Source organism: Acipenser ruthenus, chromosome 27, assembly GCF_902713425.1.
Source record: "Acipenser ruthenus chromosome 27, fAciRut3.2 maternal haplotype, whole genome shotgun sequence".
In the NCBI taxonomy this organism is placed as follows: domain Eukaryota; kingdom Metazoa; phylum Chordata; class Actinopteri; order Acipenseriformes; family Acipenseridae; genus Acipenser; species Acipenser ruthenus.
The window spans coordinates 2,001,228-2,018,694 of record NC_081215.1 but is presented as its reverse complement, the minus strand read 5'-3'; the positions used below and the strand labels follow the sequence as shown (position 1 = coordinate 2,018,694).

General features: G+C 39.5%; 1 protein-coding gene across 3 annotated transcripts in view; it reads right to left on the bottom strand.

The window, feature by feature from the left end:
• Window positions 1-962: 962 nt before the first annotated feature.
• LOC117425905 (tumor protein p73) overlaps window positions 963-17,467 on the bottom strand; it is a 48,279-nt gene continuing 31,774 nt past the window's right edge. For all 3 annotated transcript variants that reach the window (XM_059002346.1, XM_059002347.1, XM_034043217.3), the window contains 10 exons: window positions 11,530-11,716; window positions 10,758-10,873; window positions 10,017-10,126; window positions 9,313-9,455; window positions 8,827-8,915; window positions 8,220-8,344; window positions 7,705-7,856; window positions 7,430-7,562; window positions 5,268-5,361; window positions 963-4,778 (listed from right to left, as the gene is read on the bottom strand). In XM_059002346.1, the coding sequence (XP_058858329.1) occupies window positions 4,446-4,778; window positions 5,268-5,361; window positions 7,430-7,562; window positions 7,705-7,856; window positions 8,220-8,344; window positions 8,827-8,915; window positions 9,313-9,455; window positions 10,017-10,126; window positions 10,758-10,873; window positions 11,530-11,716 (1,482 nt within the window). In that variant the 3' untranslated portion in view covers window positions 963-4,445. The remainder of the gene's footprint in view (window positions 4,779-5,267; window positions 5,362-7,429; window positions 7,563-7,704; window positions 7,857-8,219; window positions 8,345-8,826; window positions 8,916-9,312; window positions 9,456-10,016; window positions 10,127-10,757; window positions 10,874-11,529; window positions 11,717-17,467) is intronic.

Here is a 17,467-nt window from a genome sequence, read left to right as displayed (position 1 = left end):
GTAATAACTATCCTTGACAAAAACCTACCGACCACACCATCACTGCAGGCTGCATAAACTCCTATTTACAGAAACTTAATTGCAACATTTAAGGCGTGCTGTACTTTAGGGTTTGATGCGGTGCTCTGTGATAGCCAGCAGTTTACAGATCACGTCACTGCTAGGTGGAGGGCTAGACTTTGCCATCTTCTCTTCTTTAGAACTGGGATCTGGTTGTTTTTACAGTATCTGTGAGTGCACATGTACATGAAATATATGTTTTGAGCATTGACGCAAAATGTGAAAATATAAATTTTGTGAATCGTTTGTACACATTTCATCTGAAAAATAAGCAAAATTATAATACAGGTGTCCTTTATTGTGTTACAAAAAGCACTTGAAAACACAGCTAGAAAATGATTTTCCAAAGAAACATTACAAAATAAAATTAAAATAATTAACTACAATGAACAGTTCGGAGTACGTAACAATTAATACTGCTTGAAAAGAAAAAGCATTATTGAACATTAAAACGTACATTTTATTTTTCATAAAATCTTAAAGCCATAAAGTGCTTTAATCTGCTACTCGCTGCAAGCGTTAATTCCATGTGAGCTACACTGTCCTTTACCGTAGCTACAGTATGTGCACCAGACTGCATTTCTCCACAAAGTTCCCAGGTATTCAGGACTTGAACACTTGTTAGCTCTGACTAGCTAACACATTCACTGCTATGTACAGTAAAAGTATACGTGCACCAGTAATAAGTGGACTATGAATGCATCACCATTGCTTTGTCCCTGTAGCACATCAGCACCTATGAGATTTGTTTTCTGCACCAGAGTGGCCTGCAGTACAACATCGCCCTCTAGTGGGTACAAGTTTTCGTTCTGCAAAGCTTAAAATGATTGGCTTAGCCGTCAGTGGGATCTAATCAACTGATCTAAAGTTTAAACAGCCTATCATATAAATACAGCCACAGGTTGGTTCAAATGGAGCATGTAACTCTCTGTTTTATTGATTTAAATGATGGTGGTATTTAGATCAATTGAATAGACTGCAAAGTGTTTATTAGTTTTTCTTTTTACTACAGCAAGTTTTCAAGTTTTGAATTCCTGCCTTAAAGCCCTGTTAACATCTATACAAGATTAAAAAAAGTTAAAAAAAAAACAACTTGTAAAATATGGTAAATTAAGTGCATCATGAATACAGCAGAGCGCTTAAATTCTATACGTAAAACATCAAGTAAATGTGCTTTCAGGATAATAAAAATAAAACCCAAAGGCACGAAAAAATAGGTTTCCATCTCGCCTCAATGACAAGTTCATATATGAATAAAAACATCCCAATCTCAAGCTCTTAGGCATTGCGTGCACAACAAAAAGAAAATTAAAAATGAAAAGGCTGCCTTGCACTGCAAGGAGGAGTAACCAAAATATACAGAATAATAACAATAGATTCTAAAACAAAACTAAAGATTAGCTTTTTTTTTTAGCACCAGAGAGGTGAAGATATAAATTTCAGCATATGATTTGTGATCAAAAACACATTAATTATGTAAATACATGGTGAGAAAATCGGTTGTGGTTTACTGCCTAGGGAGAACAAAAAAAAAACAAATCACTATCCCTGAGCTGTAAGCCATAGCAGTGAAATCTGAGACCGGACAAATAATATATAACTAAAAAACATCACCAAGTTCTTCTGCTTGTAGAGTACTGGCAATCTGAGACACATCAATGCAAACTAGCAACTACTAAACAGTTCAAATAGAGACCAACGGACCGTATCAAAATAACAAAATTAAGAACTTAGATTAGGCTTCTCGGATCATTTAAATTGCGCTGCTTACGATAAAGTAGAACAGAAGTGTGCTTATCTAACGTCTCAGTTTAACCCTAACCTGGAGCACAGTCTGCTCACCTGTTTCTACCAGTAAGTTTCCACAATAAGTACAGATAACCCCACAGCTGTGGCTGTATCGAAATCTTACCATGTTACTTACTGCATGTATCAATTGTATGTTATCTGAAATGGTTCTCTCCTGTGATTGTGTGATTAAAAGGGCTCTTTCCAGTTTACAAATCTTATAAAGTATCACCCATTCAGCAAAAATATATAAAGTGTTTTCTATTCAGTTAGAAGCAGGTTCACAAAGACAGGGACCTAGTGTAACAAATAGCGCACTGTATTATTTCCAACTGGAATATACAGTAGTGTGTAAATGTATCAGAACACCTCATGGTTGGTCATTTATATATCCTGTATGTATATACCTACCTGCATGAAAACTTCTGGGTGTGAGAAGTTCAATTTTCAGTCAATAATCACTGATATAGAAACATTAGGCACTAGTGTGAAAATGTTAGACCATTTTTAAATTAGGCATCTTAAACAACTTCTAAATAGTCTCCTGCATTTTATCATTTGTGGCTATGTGTTCCTTTTCTCTTACTATTTTAGATTAATTAATTGCATGTGTGGCCTTTTTAAAGCCATCAATTAAATTAAACAATCACTAATTTGCCTATTTTGCCAATTTCCCAAGGTTTTTTCGTTAGTGGTTTGATTTCACACACACAGCATATAAAAACTACAGAAGCAACGGGGTGTTCTAATACATTTGCACACTGCTGTAGTTAAAGTCCCAAATCTAATATCAAGCAATTCAATAATACAGAAGCACTTTCTAGGGGTTTTTTTACACCACAAATACGCAGTTTCAGCTGCCCTTAATCACCGGTGCACATACTGTGTACTGCCCCCAGATTCTACAAACCATTATTACATGCAGATATATACATATATTATTAGAAACTATATCCTCTTTTAAAACCACATAGCTTGTCTTTTTGCACAGGTCCCATCTGCTAACAGCCAAGAAAATTAAAATATGCTCATGATCTGCAATCAGTCTGGTGTTCCTGAGATTTAAGGCATCATATACACTGGGTAAGTATGGAAAACTGCTCGTGTATAATGACTAAGCGATCAGAAGGCCTTGTTAAAAGGAATACAGTATCGATTTCATCAAAAACAAAATAACAAACAAAAATTCCTGTATTTGTTTTTTTTATGAAAATGGTAAATACCAATCTTATTATTTCAATAAAAAATAATAATATAACAATAATAATAATAATACAAAAAAAGTTCAAATTATTATGTGACAAATCACTTGTAAGGTTGATCCCACAAAAAATACACAAACGTGATTGTTCACGCATCTGTTTCAATGTACATGTATTTACATTTACATAAGAAGCAACATTCACAACGGAACGACAGCAGTCTCTAAGGGCACACATTTAAACACATTATCAGAGAACACTTGTTTTAATGTTAAAAAGAGCAAAACAAATTTGTCTTTCAACTGTACATTTTTTCTTACATATATTCGTCGATAGCTGGTCACTGAATCTCCCTAATTTTCCGCGCGCTCAGAAGCATCCTGTTCGTTTTGGCAGTCCGTTGAATAAATTGCGCACAGGCAGACTAAAGATATGCATGGCAGAGACTGGGAGGAGTGAAGGAAGGAGGTGGAGCTCTTTTATCCCAGTCAGTATGGGGGTGGGTGTGGCTTGTATTCCAGTCAGTATGGGGGTGGGTGTTGCTTGTATTCCAGTCAGTATGGGGGTGGGCATGGCTTGTATTCCAGTCAGTATGGGGGTGGGCGTGGCTTGTATTCCAGTCAGTATGGGGGTGGGCGTGGCTCCTATTCTAGTCAGTATGGGGGTGGGCGTGGCTTGTATTCCAGTCAGTATGGGGGTGGGCGTGGCTCCTATTCTAGTCAGTATGGGGCTGGGCGTGGCTCCTATTCTAGTCAGTATGGGGCTGGGCGTGGCTCCTATTCTAGGGCGTGGGTCTCCCCTTGTTAATATCAGTGGAGGGAAGGCGGTTCACTAGCTACGCAGGTAACAGCAACAGTCTCCCCGTGTTTTACAATGCATCATTTTCTCCTTGGTTTTTAAATTTATTTTAGGACAGCAAACCCGACCACAAAATACTAGACTAGACCAAACAGGTGTTTGAACACTCTCCCTTTATAACATCAGTATGTGAAAAACACTGGTGAGCCCTACAACCTAAATACCTCCTTATTCCTCGAAAACAAGACCTGCTTCAGCTGCACAAAATTCACATTTGGAAAACCCTTACTGTAGTGTTTCGATTACCCCACCCCCGATATTCAAGACCGCTCCTTTTTATTTTTAAATGTCCAAATTAAAGACAGCGAGTGTCAAATAAGAGCCAATATACCACGGTTTAAAAACTCCAGATTTCCATCTCTCACGACTTTAAAAAAAAAAAAAAAAAAAAAAGTGCCTTGACTTAAAACTCCTTTAACGGGGTAAAAGAAGAATCTCAAGAGTCTTTCTGGTTTATTTTGTTTCCGCTGTAAACTCCCCACACCCCCTCCCCTCCCGGCCCTCTTTTGTTTCGTCGCTGCTGTGGTGGACAGTTCGCTAATTGATCTCGTTTTCTGTAAACTCCTCCTTGATGGATTGCTTGCGGGACTTGCAGTCCGGGACGTCGAAGCCGAAGTCAGGCCAGTCCTCGGAGGTTCCCGTGCCAGTGCGGTTGGGGATGGTGATGGTGTGTCGCACGCGGAAGTGCACGGCCTCCATGACGCGCTGCCGCTGCAGCTCCCCCGTGGGGCCGATGGCCATGGTGGAGGTGTTGCTGCTGGAGGAGCGGATCAGCTGCTGGCCCCCGTAGTCGTGACCCTGTTTCAGGTCCTGGAGCCCTCTCCAGATAACCAGGCGGAGCTGCTCTGGGATCTTCAGAGCCACGAGGTCCTGCGAGAAGCAAAGGGGCAGAAACAGAACAAATAGTAAAACTCGTAGCAACGCCAAACAGAGGGCTGTTCTATGACATCTATCCTCGTGGTGCCATTCCAGTCCAGGCATATTTTAACCATTTAGGGTTTTTGGCACAGTGGTGTTGTGACCCACTTATTAAATACATGCAATAAAAATACAGCGAGTTAAGGTCTTTGAAAAACCTGTATGGATGTTTGAAGACTCTTGGAATCCCAGGAAAGGTTAAAGCCTTCTGGCAACACAGTAAATAGAGTTTACATCACAGCCAATAAGGTGCTGTGCGGAAAATTTTACATCTGATTTTTCCTTGTAGCAGTTACAGCATTTGGCCACCTGGTGGTACTGTATACCATTTACAAAAAAAATAAAAATAAAAAATCCATTCAAATCTAAATATGTAGACTAAGAAGTGCACCTTCTTACTGCATTACAGTGTGTTAAAAGATATTCAATAAATGCAATTACCTCCATGGTTAGGTTCTGGAGATGGTACAGGTTCTGTAACCCCTGGGATGTGAAGTATTCAATGCAGTTTTGACATCCGAGACTCGATAAAAAACTGTTCAGAAACAAAACGAATCCCACTGAGACTAAGGGCCAGTGATTAGAATCCTCCACATAATTAGCACAAGAAGGTCAAGGCTCAAAGATACGGGATCTCCACTCCTAGCTAATGTTAACTAGCAGCTGGTAATTGCTCAAACGTTTAAAATATGTACCTGTGTTTTTTTTTTTTTATATATATATATATATATATATATATATATATATATATATATAAAATTGATTTTAATTATATTTACAGTATGGAGTTTTCAAGATCACAGCATTTTTTTTTTTTTTATCAAAACAATTTAAAGGTATGAAACATACAGTAAAGTATACGTGTATTATATTAATAATTCCGAACACTTTTTTTTTTTCATGTTGTCATTTTTTTTATTATAAATACAATAATAATAAAAAATAAAAATAAAAATCCGGGCTACAGATGAAAAGTAAAATCACATATATTTGTAACAGCATTTCATAAATATAATACAAACTCAGAAACATCCACAGTTCCATTGTTAATCATATCTCCTTTAGTGCCCTATAAAAAACACCCTCAGGATTTTACAACATATATATATATATATATATATATATATATATATATATATATATATATATATATATAACATGAACCCATTAATTGCCATTGTCTTCATTTGAGGACAGGATACTCTAATTTTTCGGAGCATTTTTAACTGGCATCTACCTGTTAATTTAATTTTCTCTTTAACTGTATTGTTATGCTAACTTACTCTAATTTTGTTAACAGCAAAAGTTAAGTCTAAATGTAATGTATCAAATTACATAAATACAGCTTGTGTTCTGATTTTGTCAAAGAAAAATGTATTTGGTAGTTAACAGGTTAAAATGACATTTGAAGCTACCAACTATTCGTTTTAAAGGAATGTGACTTACTGTAGTATTGGGAACAAACTAACGTTTCCCTGTCATAACTACAATACACGGATTCACAGGACATCTCTTCATCTGCACAGCCATTCTGATAGCTCTCACGCTCCATTAGCAGACCTTGCTTTCTGTCCAGCACATGCTAATTAATACATTTTCTAATACACTGCACAGTATTTGGCGAGTGCATTTCATATTTCATAGTGCCTCTCTAAATTGCCCCTTAGCTGCCCTGTGATGGACTGGCGTCCCATCCAGGGTGTAGTCCTGCCTTGCACCCTGTGCCTGCCCAGTTAGCTTCCGGCTCACCGCGACCCTCTATAGGATTAAGATTTTTTTTCTACTAACTCCTTACATTTTATATATATATGTATATTTGATATGTTTGAGTAATTAAATAAAAAAGGAACAGAAGGTGAAACTAAACTTGATTATAAACGAGACTATGAACTGACATGAGGACGTTCTCTGAGTTTTATATTTACTATTTAACTGCTAGGCAGTGTAACACGTGAGTTGCTTTAGTCTACTCAATAGCGTTTCTATTCTGAAGCCAGGGATGGGTTAAAACCCTGCTCCACACTGAATTATAAAGTAACAGATTACTGAGCCTGTGAGAATTCTCAGCACTAAAAACTATCACGTTTAAGCAGGAAAAGGCAGTCTTTGCTATGACAACTCTCCTGCCACAATGCGCAAATAACATTATATAGATGCCTGGTGGATTATGTTAGAATGCATTATATATATATATATATATATATATATATATATATATATATATATATATATATATATATATTATAAAGTATATATATTATAAAGTAACATGATATTGACATTATGAGAATTCTCAGTACTGCAAACTTTTAAAAAATATTTTTTGCTTAAAGGTTTTTTTTGTGGGGTTTTAAAATTTTTACTGTGGGGTGTTTAAATCCCACAACCCCACACTTAAAATATACTCATAAAGTAATCAGTCAAAAGCAAAATAAATAAATATTGTTCAGCATTCAGCAATACTGCATAAATTCATATATTATTTTCCCCAAACGCTATTTCCCAGCTAAAAAGTGAATGAAGTCAGGTGGCAAAGTGACTGTGCACCGGGGGTAACCACGTGTTAATTAAGCATGGAGCCATTGCAGTGGAATGGGAAGTACCTGACGAGGCTGGGGTCAGGGTTATATTGCGGGGGAGGGGTGCAGTGGGATGCGGACACCATTGACTGGGCAGAATGACCTCCATTCATGTCACCGTTCTGCTGCATGTGGTGACTGTTCATCATGCCGGGACCTGCAAGTGGTAAAAAAATATATATATTAAAACAGGAGACAAAAAAGAGTATTATATACATCCTGTACACTACATAAAAAATGTTGCATAGTATGTTTTTCGAACGTGACTTTTTTAAATGACTGCGTTAATAGATCCTCACCCATGGGTCCCATGCTGGGTGCTGCGCTCTGGCTTTGCTGGGGTTGCTGTCCCACGAGCTGGTTGACGGAAGGCAGCTTGTTGATTCCTCCGTGCATCTTGCTCATGTTGGGGAGCACAGAGCCGTAAGAGGTGGGGGACTGGATGGGGTTCCTGCGGATTAACAACAGGGAGGCTTTTCAGAAGAGCTACAGCGCACAGGCAGACTGGACCGGACTGATAATGACTGCAACAGCGGAGGAGTTTGTGTCCAGTTTTGGTCAGATAAAGCAGAATTGCATTTTCCTCTTTGACTGCATGTGCAGAAATAATGCCATATTAAAACCTGAAAGGAGTTTGAAACAAAACCTGAAAATCCTAACCCCTACCACTGGACCATGTGTGAGGCGCTGACTGGTGTCTGCGTGTCAGTGGCAGAATGATGATGTCTGAGCTGCCTATAGAAAATACTACCGTTCCGGCTGGACTACACCACTGGTTGGGACCCTGTGCCCCAGCCTGATAGGGAGCACTCACTGTCTCTGGAGCAGCTGCTGCTGTTGCTGTCTGTACGAGTCTACCAGTTGCTGAGGGACCAGCTCCACCAGCTCCAGACTGTCCTTGATCTTCATCAGGATCTCGAAGTTCTCCCGGCCACGCACCTAGCAGGGCAAAAAGGAGGAATGGAGTCAAACCACACACCAGAAACATAGTGTGTGCAATAGGAACTGCGGGGTCTTTTTGTAGGGTCGATGTACTAGTCCTGGGGTGGCCAACCCTAGTCCTGGAGAGCCACAGTCCTGCAGGGTTTTCTGGGTACCTTTAAATCCTCAATGGCTGAAGATCTGGAAATTAGTGTTGACAAATTAAGAAAGTAATTGGTTCAATTAAGTAATTGAGAACTCGGGTGGAACGAAAACCCAGAACCAGGATTGGCCCCCCCTGTGCTCGTCCAGCTGTGGTTTTCATTGGCAATGATAGACAGCAATCTGGGACTTATATTTATGTAGGCTGTCCATGTGTTATTACACCGTGCAATTACCAGCATCAGTAACGAGCAGAGGACATTAAAAGGGCAGGGGCTCATTGACAAAAAAAGGCACTTTTGGGGCATAAGGGCAGGAAGTTTTAGCTTCACACTTACAGGAATATAATAAATCTCCTCTTCACCATGTCGTCGCTTTTTCATATTGATGCTGGGGCCTGGGATGTTCGGAGGTGTCTGTTTAAAAGCTGAAAGGCAGGAAGATGAGTTCAATTCCTTCACTGACGCAACAGCCTTAGAAGTTAATGCATGCTCTAATTTACTGTGCTTTGATTTTACTGGAAGCGAGTAATCAACCATGATAAGCTTGTATTGTTGCAGTGAGAAAAATGCTGGTCAGATTCATTAAATGCAGTAAACACAGTATGTACATCGCTAAGTGGAGTGTGCCAATTATAATAATAATATTTTGTAATGCATGTCTACTCCCCCTTTGTCTCAGTACCAGTTGTGAATGGTAACTCAGTCTGCGTTGTAAATGATGTGCTGTAATAAGGATTAAGTGTAGCTTTAGGTTCTCAGCAGCAGTTCTGATCAGTCTGCTATTCAAACCCTGCTGCGATGGAATCACACACGTGAACTCACTGCGTTTGTTTGCGTTGCCGTTTTTGTTCACGCTGTCGTTCATGGCCTGCTGCTCGCGGAAGTGATCCTCGTCTGCTTTCCTGTCCCGCCCAGGACAGGCGCAGATACGCCCCTCAAACGACCTGCGACCCAGGACCTGGCCACTGCACACAGAGACTCGGGTTCAGGACAAGAACACACTGCCATAGCGGAACAGATTCGTACACGTCGTCCAAAGAGTTGCATATACAAGCATCATTGTTATCCCATACAGCCTTTTTTATTATTTTTTATTAAGAGTGGCCAATTATTTTACCCCTCCTGATTTTCTCCCCAATTTTTCTCCTCACCGCAGCAATTCCGCAGGAGAACTGAAACACCCAGAAACTCGAAAGCGGATGTCAGCGATAGTGTCTGCTCTAGCGCGATGAGGAGAAACAGTCCCTGCCAGTTTTGCCTCCCTAACCGTGGGATCGCCAGAGCCAATGAGACACTCCTTCTGGAAACCCCAGTGAAGACCGGCGATTTCACACAGCCAGGACACGAACCTGCGCTCCCCTGACTGTATGACTCACCTTGCACAGCACGCGGCCATGCTACAACAATCAATTAACTTCATGAGCAGTGAACAGTAAGTGTACACTAATATGTTTCTTGGTTGTAGGTATGGCCTGTTGGTTACTGCACACAGATCCGTACTGCATGATAGTAAAAGGCACACTCACTCTCTGGTCTCCAGAGTTATAATAATAAGAATGGGTCTTCTGTTCATGCCTCCCACACAACTGCTGTTACACATGAAGTTGTACAAGATCGTAGTGCATTCTGTTCCAACCTGGAAAAACAAATGATATTTTAGCACAAGAGCTGCTGATGATTTCAGCAATGAATCTACTATTTAATCTGTTTTTTTCTATTGAAAGAATCCACAAAAAAAGACAGCTTTGATAACTACTGCTGGGATGTTCAGTTACAAATGTATTAAAATGCAATACAAGGCCACTAGATGGCACTGCAGAGCAACATACAGTGACTACCTCTGAAAGCATGCTGGTAAAGTATGGTGATTTTATTTTTAAAGGTTAATAATATAATAGGTCTAGGTGTTAAGATTGTCTCGACTTTCTGCCGTGTTAGGGGTCTATATCGAATAAAAGACACAAGAGCCCATGTGATCTGCATACTGATCCTGTGTAAAAGCCAGTAGATATTCAGTTTAAAAAAAGGTACAAAAATCTGCCTTATACAAAAATATATATATATATATATATATATATATATATATATATATATATATATATATATATATATATATAAAATAATGATCCAATGATCCCTGGTACAGTGCTATGGTTATTACAGGGCTGCCAGTTTGTGGTACAGTACTAATGATATTAACAGTAACAGATTTCCATGTAGGACAATGCAAACTGGAAAACGAACCATGCAAACTGGAAAACACATACCTGTGGTGACTCATAAGGTACCATCACACTCTGCCTCCCAGTCACTGGGTCATCTACGTACTGGGACAGGTTATTCCCTTCCACTCGAATCAGGTGACTCGCTGGAGCCACCTGACCTAAAGGAAATAAGGAGTGCATTCTTTATCAGTCCCTGGGTGCAATGCTGTTTTTCACACAATCTTGTTTTGTTGCTCTTATCCATCAATAACGGCAAACACCCAGAATTGAAACAATACTGTATTGCCTCAGAAAATCTGCATAAACCGATTGAAAAACTGCAACGCTTTATTTCAAGAACCCATTGCTACCAACCAATAAAACAGCCATGTAACAGAAACATTCCAATGTTATTTATAATACAATACAAAGGAGGTGCAACTGAGGCATTAATTAGAAACCTTATAACTAGTTCAATAACATGATTTGATTTACTAGTAATGTGTCTTTAAGATGTTAATCATCAGGTGTCAGGCAATGGCCATGTGCAAATATCCAACATACAGCAATAGTTTATGCTAGAAGAGTTCCAACTGACCATCTTCTATACCTGCCTTATTGCCAAGCGAGACAATATGGTGTGTGATCACCCCGGACACTGACACAGGCATCGATCATGCAGGTATTTCCCTGCTTTTCCCCCATTTTCCCACACTTTTACTTTCACCCGGGTTCCAGCCAGCTTGGCTATGCTGTACCAGTACCTTTTATCTTTGCCTCCTTCCTTCTTTTATAGAAGGTAAGCCCCAGGGCATAACGGATTGAGGTGACTTACCGTCATTGAAGTCCCTGCCAAGCTCGTGGTTGGGGCAGCGCTTCACCACTTCGGTCACATGCTCTGCCTTCTTATAGACTGGCATCGCTCGGATCACACTGCCCGGGGGGGCCAGCGAGGACAGCTTGATCTGTATGGGACAGGTCTTGGCAATCTGACAGTACAGCTTCTTCAGCAGGGGAGAGTACTGGAATCAGAGAGACACAGGAGGCATAAGAGAGGGATCCCACTTCATCTAATACAGTCCAATACAACAGATAGCATCATGCCACTAGGGAACACAAAGAGCGTGCTGGTTATTTATTTATGGTACGTTTTGTGATTTTCGGTTCAGGAGGGACTGTCGGTTGCAAAAATAATTCTGTGTCAATATCCTTCCTGTTACTGTCTCGCGTAAACGCTTCAAAAAGTGTAGGTGATTTCACTATTCAATTTACAAAGATATGTTTAAAATCACAATATATTGGAATTTAGAAAATCCCATTGACATGATCTCATTGTCAAACTGACCAGGGAACCTTAGAAAAAGGTTACATTTATATGGGTTACATGTTATTGTTATGTCATTTTTCACAGCCTAACAGTCAGCTGTCATATGCTTTGCTTGATCAGTCCTTGAAATGTTGGCAATGAGAAATACAGTACAGGTTGTTACATACATTAAAACAATGAAACACGCTGGTTCTCACCACAGAGAGTCTTAAGTAAATACTGAGGCTACATTACAAACAGCTTTCAATATGACTTCATTTAAAACCACAACAGCTTTTATTTCACTTTTGTCATTAAAAATCCACCAAGTAATCTGGCTGCTTAAATTATATATATATATATATATATATATATATATATATATATATATATATCTACAGACCCCAGCGCAAGTCTGGTGGGATGGTGGGAATAGCACAGTTTAAACAAGCGCAATGGGGTTTGAAAAGACTAAAATGGTCTTCATCTTATTGCCAATACAAAGAAGTCAGTCTTCTATGGAATAGCTACATCCTTGCCAATGTAACGAAGTGCAGATGTTTTAAAAACAAAGCTCGACAAGTTGAATCGTGTTTGACATGAGGCGGATTAATGGGGAAAAAAAAAATCAATAAAAAAAAAACGTGGCAGTTCTTTATGCATCCCAGCCTGCGTGCTTCACGTGTTGCAGTGAGCTGTGTCTGCTGTCGGTTATCATCTCTGGGATTTGCATCGAACGACATGGTGGTCCACAGGTATTAATGTATCGCTCTGGCATGCTGGGGCAGGCTACATCCCCCCAAAAAAATCCCCCCAAAATTCACCTTAAGCAATGAAAAGGCAACTTCAGAGAAGGATGGGGCTTGCATGAGCATGTTTGAATGGAATGGACGGCTTTCAATGGGAGTAGGGGTGGGGTGGACATCAAATAAAGTAGCACTGATAAAATTAATGACTAAGCACATTATCTTTACTGATCTGCCAAGGAACAACTCACCGGAACCCAGAGACATTATATGCAATTGGGGATCTCTTTTCACAATCCCATCCTTGTTCAATCTGAGTGGCCAAGTATATTTTTGGAAAAAAACGAACGAAACTTTAGTCCATAGTGCACAAGGCGTTTATCTTCTGGACTAAAGTTTTTGAGCTTGCAGATATATGATGAAGCCTTTCCATTCTGGGTTTCAAAGCACAGTGCAACACTAATATGCTTCCCCAGCTCAGAAAACCAGCCTTGCAGAGCCTTTTCAAACAATAATTTTTGCTGGAATAGCGAGTAACAACGGCACATAAAGACCTTAGCAGAAAAGACAATTGGGAACTGTACAGAACACACATAATAGGTGAGGAAATAAAACATTAGGAACAGACAGATAATAAAGTGTCCTTGTCTTTTATACACCTATTCAGACACAATGAGAAAACATTTTGTCTGCCAGGTGTTGACATCATTTACCATTAGTCTTATAAGACCCCTTTAAATCAGCATTCCTGGGCAGTCTGGGACTTGCCCGGAAAAGTGTTTCGTAGGAGTAATGCGCTTAGGAAAGAGTCACATCTTAGATGACTAATTCCAGCCGTATTCCTTGTTGTGACATGGATACACGTCTGTATGAACGGCAAAACGGCTTGCCCTGGGGGGAGAGAATCTGCTACAACTCACTTACATAATATATACATTTATATGTATAAAAAAAATAAATTAGTAATTACCAGTGCTGGCGTGTCCAGACAGGACAGCATTGTTTAACAGCATAAATCGTACAGTGCAGCATTGTAAGAACATTTAGAGAAATTGTGTTGATAGATTTGTCTGTCTCATTCATAATAATGCAACTGTCTGTTCGTCTGTGACTGTGGTCCTGTCTCTCTCTGCTTTTGTGTTTTTGTGTGTGCTGGTTTAGTAGCTTTAAACAGTCAATTAGATCAGTCATTAGATCTCCAGCGATACTTCAGTGGAGACTTTGACACCTCAGCCTTGCTTGTGCATGAAATATCCCTACTGTAGATGGAAGCTGTGTGGTCACATTTGTAAATGACAGCGATATAAAATAAATGGAGCTATTTTGCCAGAGCTGTTATCTCAATAGAAAGCAAAAAAGCTTTAAATAAAGTCTCAGATTAATTTAAGAGCCCCTTAAAAGCTCACTATTTGTTTCTTGTTCTGTAACATTATCAGTGTGTGAAAGCTTTGTTAATACAGCCTTTTTGAAATAAAAAGTAAAAGGATATCCAGTAGCTATAACCAGTTGCTGCAAGTCACCAAATACACCATGTGCGTTATTCTTCTATCTCAGCGATTAGTGAGAACTTGAATGGTAGTTTATGCTACAGTACAGCAGCAATGCTAAGACAGAAGCCATAAGATATTAGAGTATAAGCTTTATGAGCAAAATACATGCTCCGAACCAAAATAAACTGTGTTACTGCCACACCACACAAAACGTGCATGGAATGAAAAAGTTAAGGATGTTTAAGGTAACGTTACCACAGACTAGTATACAGGGTGATTAGAAATTCAGTTGATCAGTCTGCAATGGGAAAAAAATACACAGGTAACAAGCAACTGTAACAGGTATTATACGGTCAACCATGGCAATGCACTGTAAATACATGGTATAAGCACAGTAAAAGTAGTGAACATGCACAATTACTGTGATAAACTTTTTCATATAAGGGTGCTTAATATGGCTTCCTTTGTCTTCTAGAGGAGTTCTTCAATTGACTTTATAATCGCCATGTTCATAACTCCTGAATGTGTTTTTCATTTAAACTCTGTTGAGCAATCCGGTTCTCCACAGCATTTGCATTAACTGTAATATACATGTTAATGCATGTGCAAACTACACAATACCTCAAAGATGCTCTAAGCTTATTTCTTAAGTAGGGATTGGGCAATCAAGCTTTTTATCATTTCACCCCATTCATTGTTTTCGGAGATCAACAAGCCCAGGTTACTTAATTATAATGCATGAAAACCATACAGTCGATGTAATTGCCTTCATTATCTGCAATTCTACTTGAATCGTCCTGCTGTGTCAGGAGAGGGATTTTGCTCAATTCAACTTTTAATTTCTATAAAGCTTTGAAACATATCTTAAGGTCTAACACTATCCAGCAGCCCTCCACACTGATACCCCAGTGTTCTCTGTGCTGAATCTGTCCAGCAAATAATACAGGGGACTCGAACAGATGCACTTCAATCAAAAAGTTCATTGATTTATTCAATGTCTATTGAAGAAATATTAAATCTGATCATTCACATTTTTCTTTCTTTTTTTTTTATTTAAACAACAAACAATATCTAGGGCCACTTGGTGATGTGTTTGAACAGATTCACACCTGATGAAAAATAAGAGAAAGAAAAAAAAGAAAACGATTGTCTAGCTGCAGCTGTGCAGTGTGAGAGGAGCCCAGACTTGTTCGCCCAGGATTATTTTCATCTAATTTATTTTTCTTAAGGAACTGATTGAAACCTCCTGTCCCCCCCTTTCTCCAGCATTCCTAAGACCATCGGGAACGTGCCGAAGACTTGCCTGAAACGAGTTCTCGCTATAAACCCACACGCTTAGCTGAAGCTGACGGGCTGTGCTTGCGTTTCCTCGGCAGCTGTGGACTTGCGTCCCAGGACAGGTTCAGGCAGGCTGGGTTAGTTTGAGTGATAATAATGTGTCTGTCATCTCAACTGGCGTGCCCCGGCTTGCGAACCGCAAATACCGTTAACTGTCCTGCCCGAAATATGTTAAAACAGGCTTAGAGATACTCTGGGTGATTACATCTTTTCATTTCAACCTCTTTGCTGCAATTTTCTTCTGTTTGTAGAGATTTAGGGAACGATCCACGCTTTTTTTTTTCTTCCAAGAATTTACTTGCAGTACAGAACTGCCACAGTGTGACTCGTACATCGATGTTAGTAGCAGAACCTCTGAGCTTTCTTGCCGGTATTGGCTTGATATGATATGTGATGCTGGAGCTTCAGAAAAGAGAACAGTTTAACACTGAGACTAACTTGGAGTCAATATGTACAGTAATGGTAATGCATCCTGTAAAAGCACTGAATGTGAAACACCACTACAGGTGCCTGAAATGTGCATCGGAATTAAGAACTGCAGGCAATGAAAATCTGTGTGCCAACGCTATATCACCTAAACCTGTGAATCACGTCAAGGTTTATTGTATGCATATGTTTTCAATGAAACACTGCAGGCAACACAAACATATAATATGTACATTTCACAAATCGTTTCAGTCGATCAGGTTTCTAGACGAATCATTTGGTAGATGCATCCAGACTTTTACTCAAGCAGGAAGGACCTCTGCATATTATCCTAATGCTTTTTTTTTGCAAATGAATCTGAAGTACGTTTGCTTGCTATGTAAATGCTCCGATGATTAAAGCAGCCCAAAGGACCCAGACATCAGCAATATTATTACAAAGTGCACTTAATCCAGACTGATAAGAAGCCGGAACATTGTGGGCATGTAGGTTGTCAATAAGATGATTCTGAAGACTTGCTGGTCACTGTAGCACAGACTACTGCCGTATGAGAGTCTATAGTTAACTACTGTATATCGGAGACAGGATTTCATATGCAGGAGCTTAACTAAAAAACAGAAACACCTGCCACAAACAGGGAGTGCAGCTTTTATAGATCTCAGAATGGTTTCTCTGTGCAAAACTCATCAATCAGCTATTTGAGGGACTGCCCATGTGCACAAAATGTATTTTACATACAGTAGTGGGCAAACTTTTTAGAACAGCTCAAGATGTGTCATTTATATGCGTTACATACCTATCTGCATGAAAACCTCGGTGTGAGAATTTCAATTTTCAGTCAGTAGTCAGCGATATAGAAGCAATAGGCACTCGTGTGAAAATGTTAGACCACTTTGTATTTTAATTAGGCATCTTAAACAACTTCTGCAAAGTATTATGCATTTTACCTTTTGTGGCTTTGTGTTCCTTTTCTCTTACTAATTTAAATGAATTGCATGTGTGACCTGTTAGTCATCAATTAAATTAGACAACTGAACTAATTTGCATATTTCGACAGATTTTCAGTTACAGTTGTTTGATTTCATATGCAAAACAAATCCAAACTACCGAAGCAATGGGGTGTTCTAATAAATATGCTCTCTCTCTCTCTCTCTCTCTCTCTCTCTCTCTCTCTCTCTCTCTCTCTCTCTCTCTCTCTCTCTCTCTTTCTCTCTCTCTCTCTCTCTCTCTCTCTCACTATATTCTTACAGTATTATCCCCAATTTAACAGGAAAAGCAGAGCAGGGAGGAGTACTGGATTGGATTGAACAGGATACCTCCACAGCTTCTCCTGCATGTCAGGACAGATCCCAGCCTGAAGATGGTAATAGCAGTGGCAAGCGTGCCTGAGCCTGCCAAACCAACACACACCATCAGGAAAAACATGCCAGGGGTCTTTATTAAAAAATCCATAGTGCAAAATCTCAT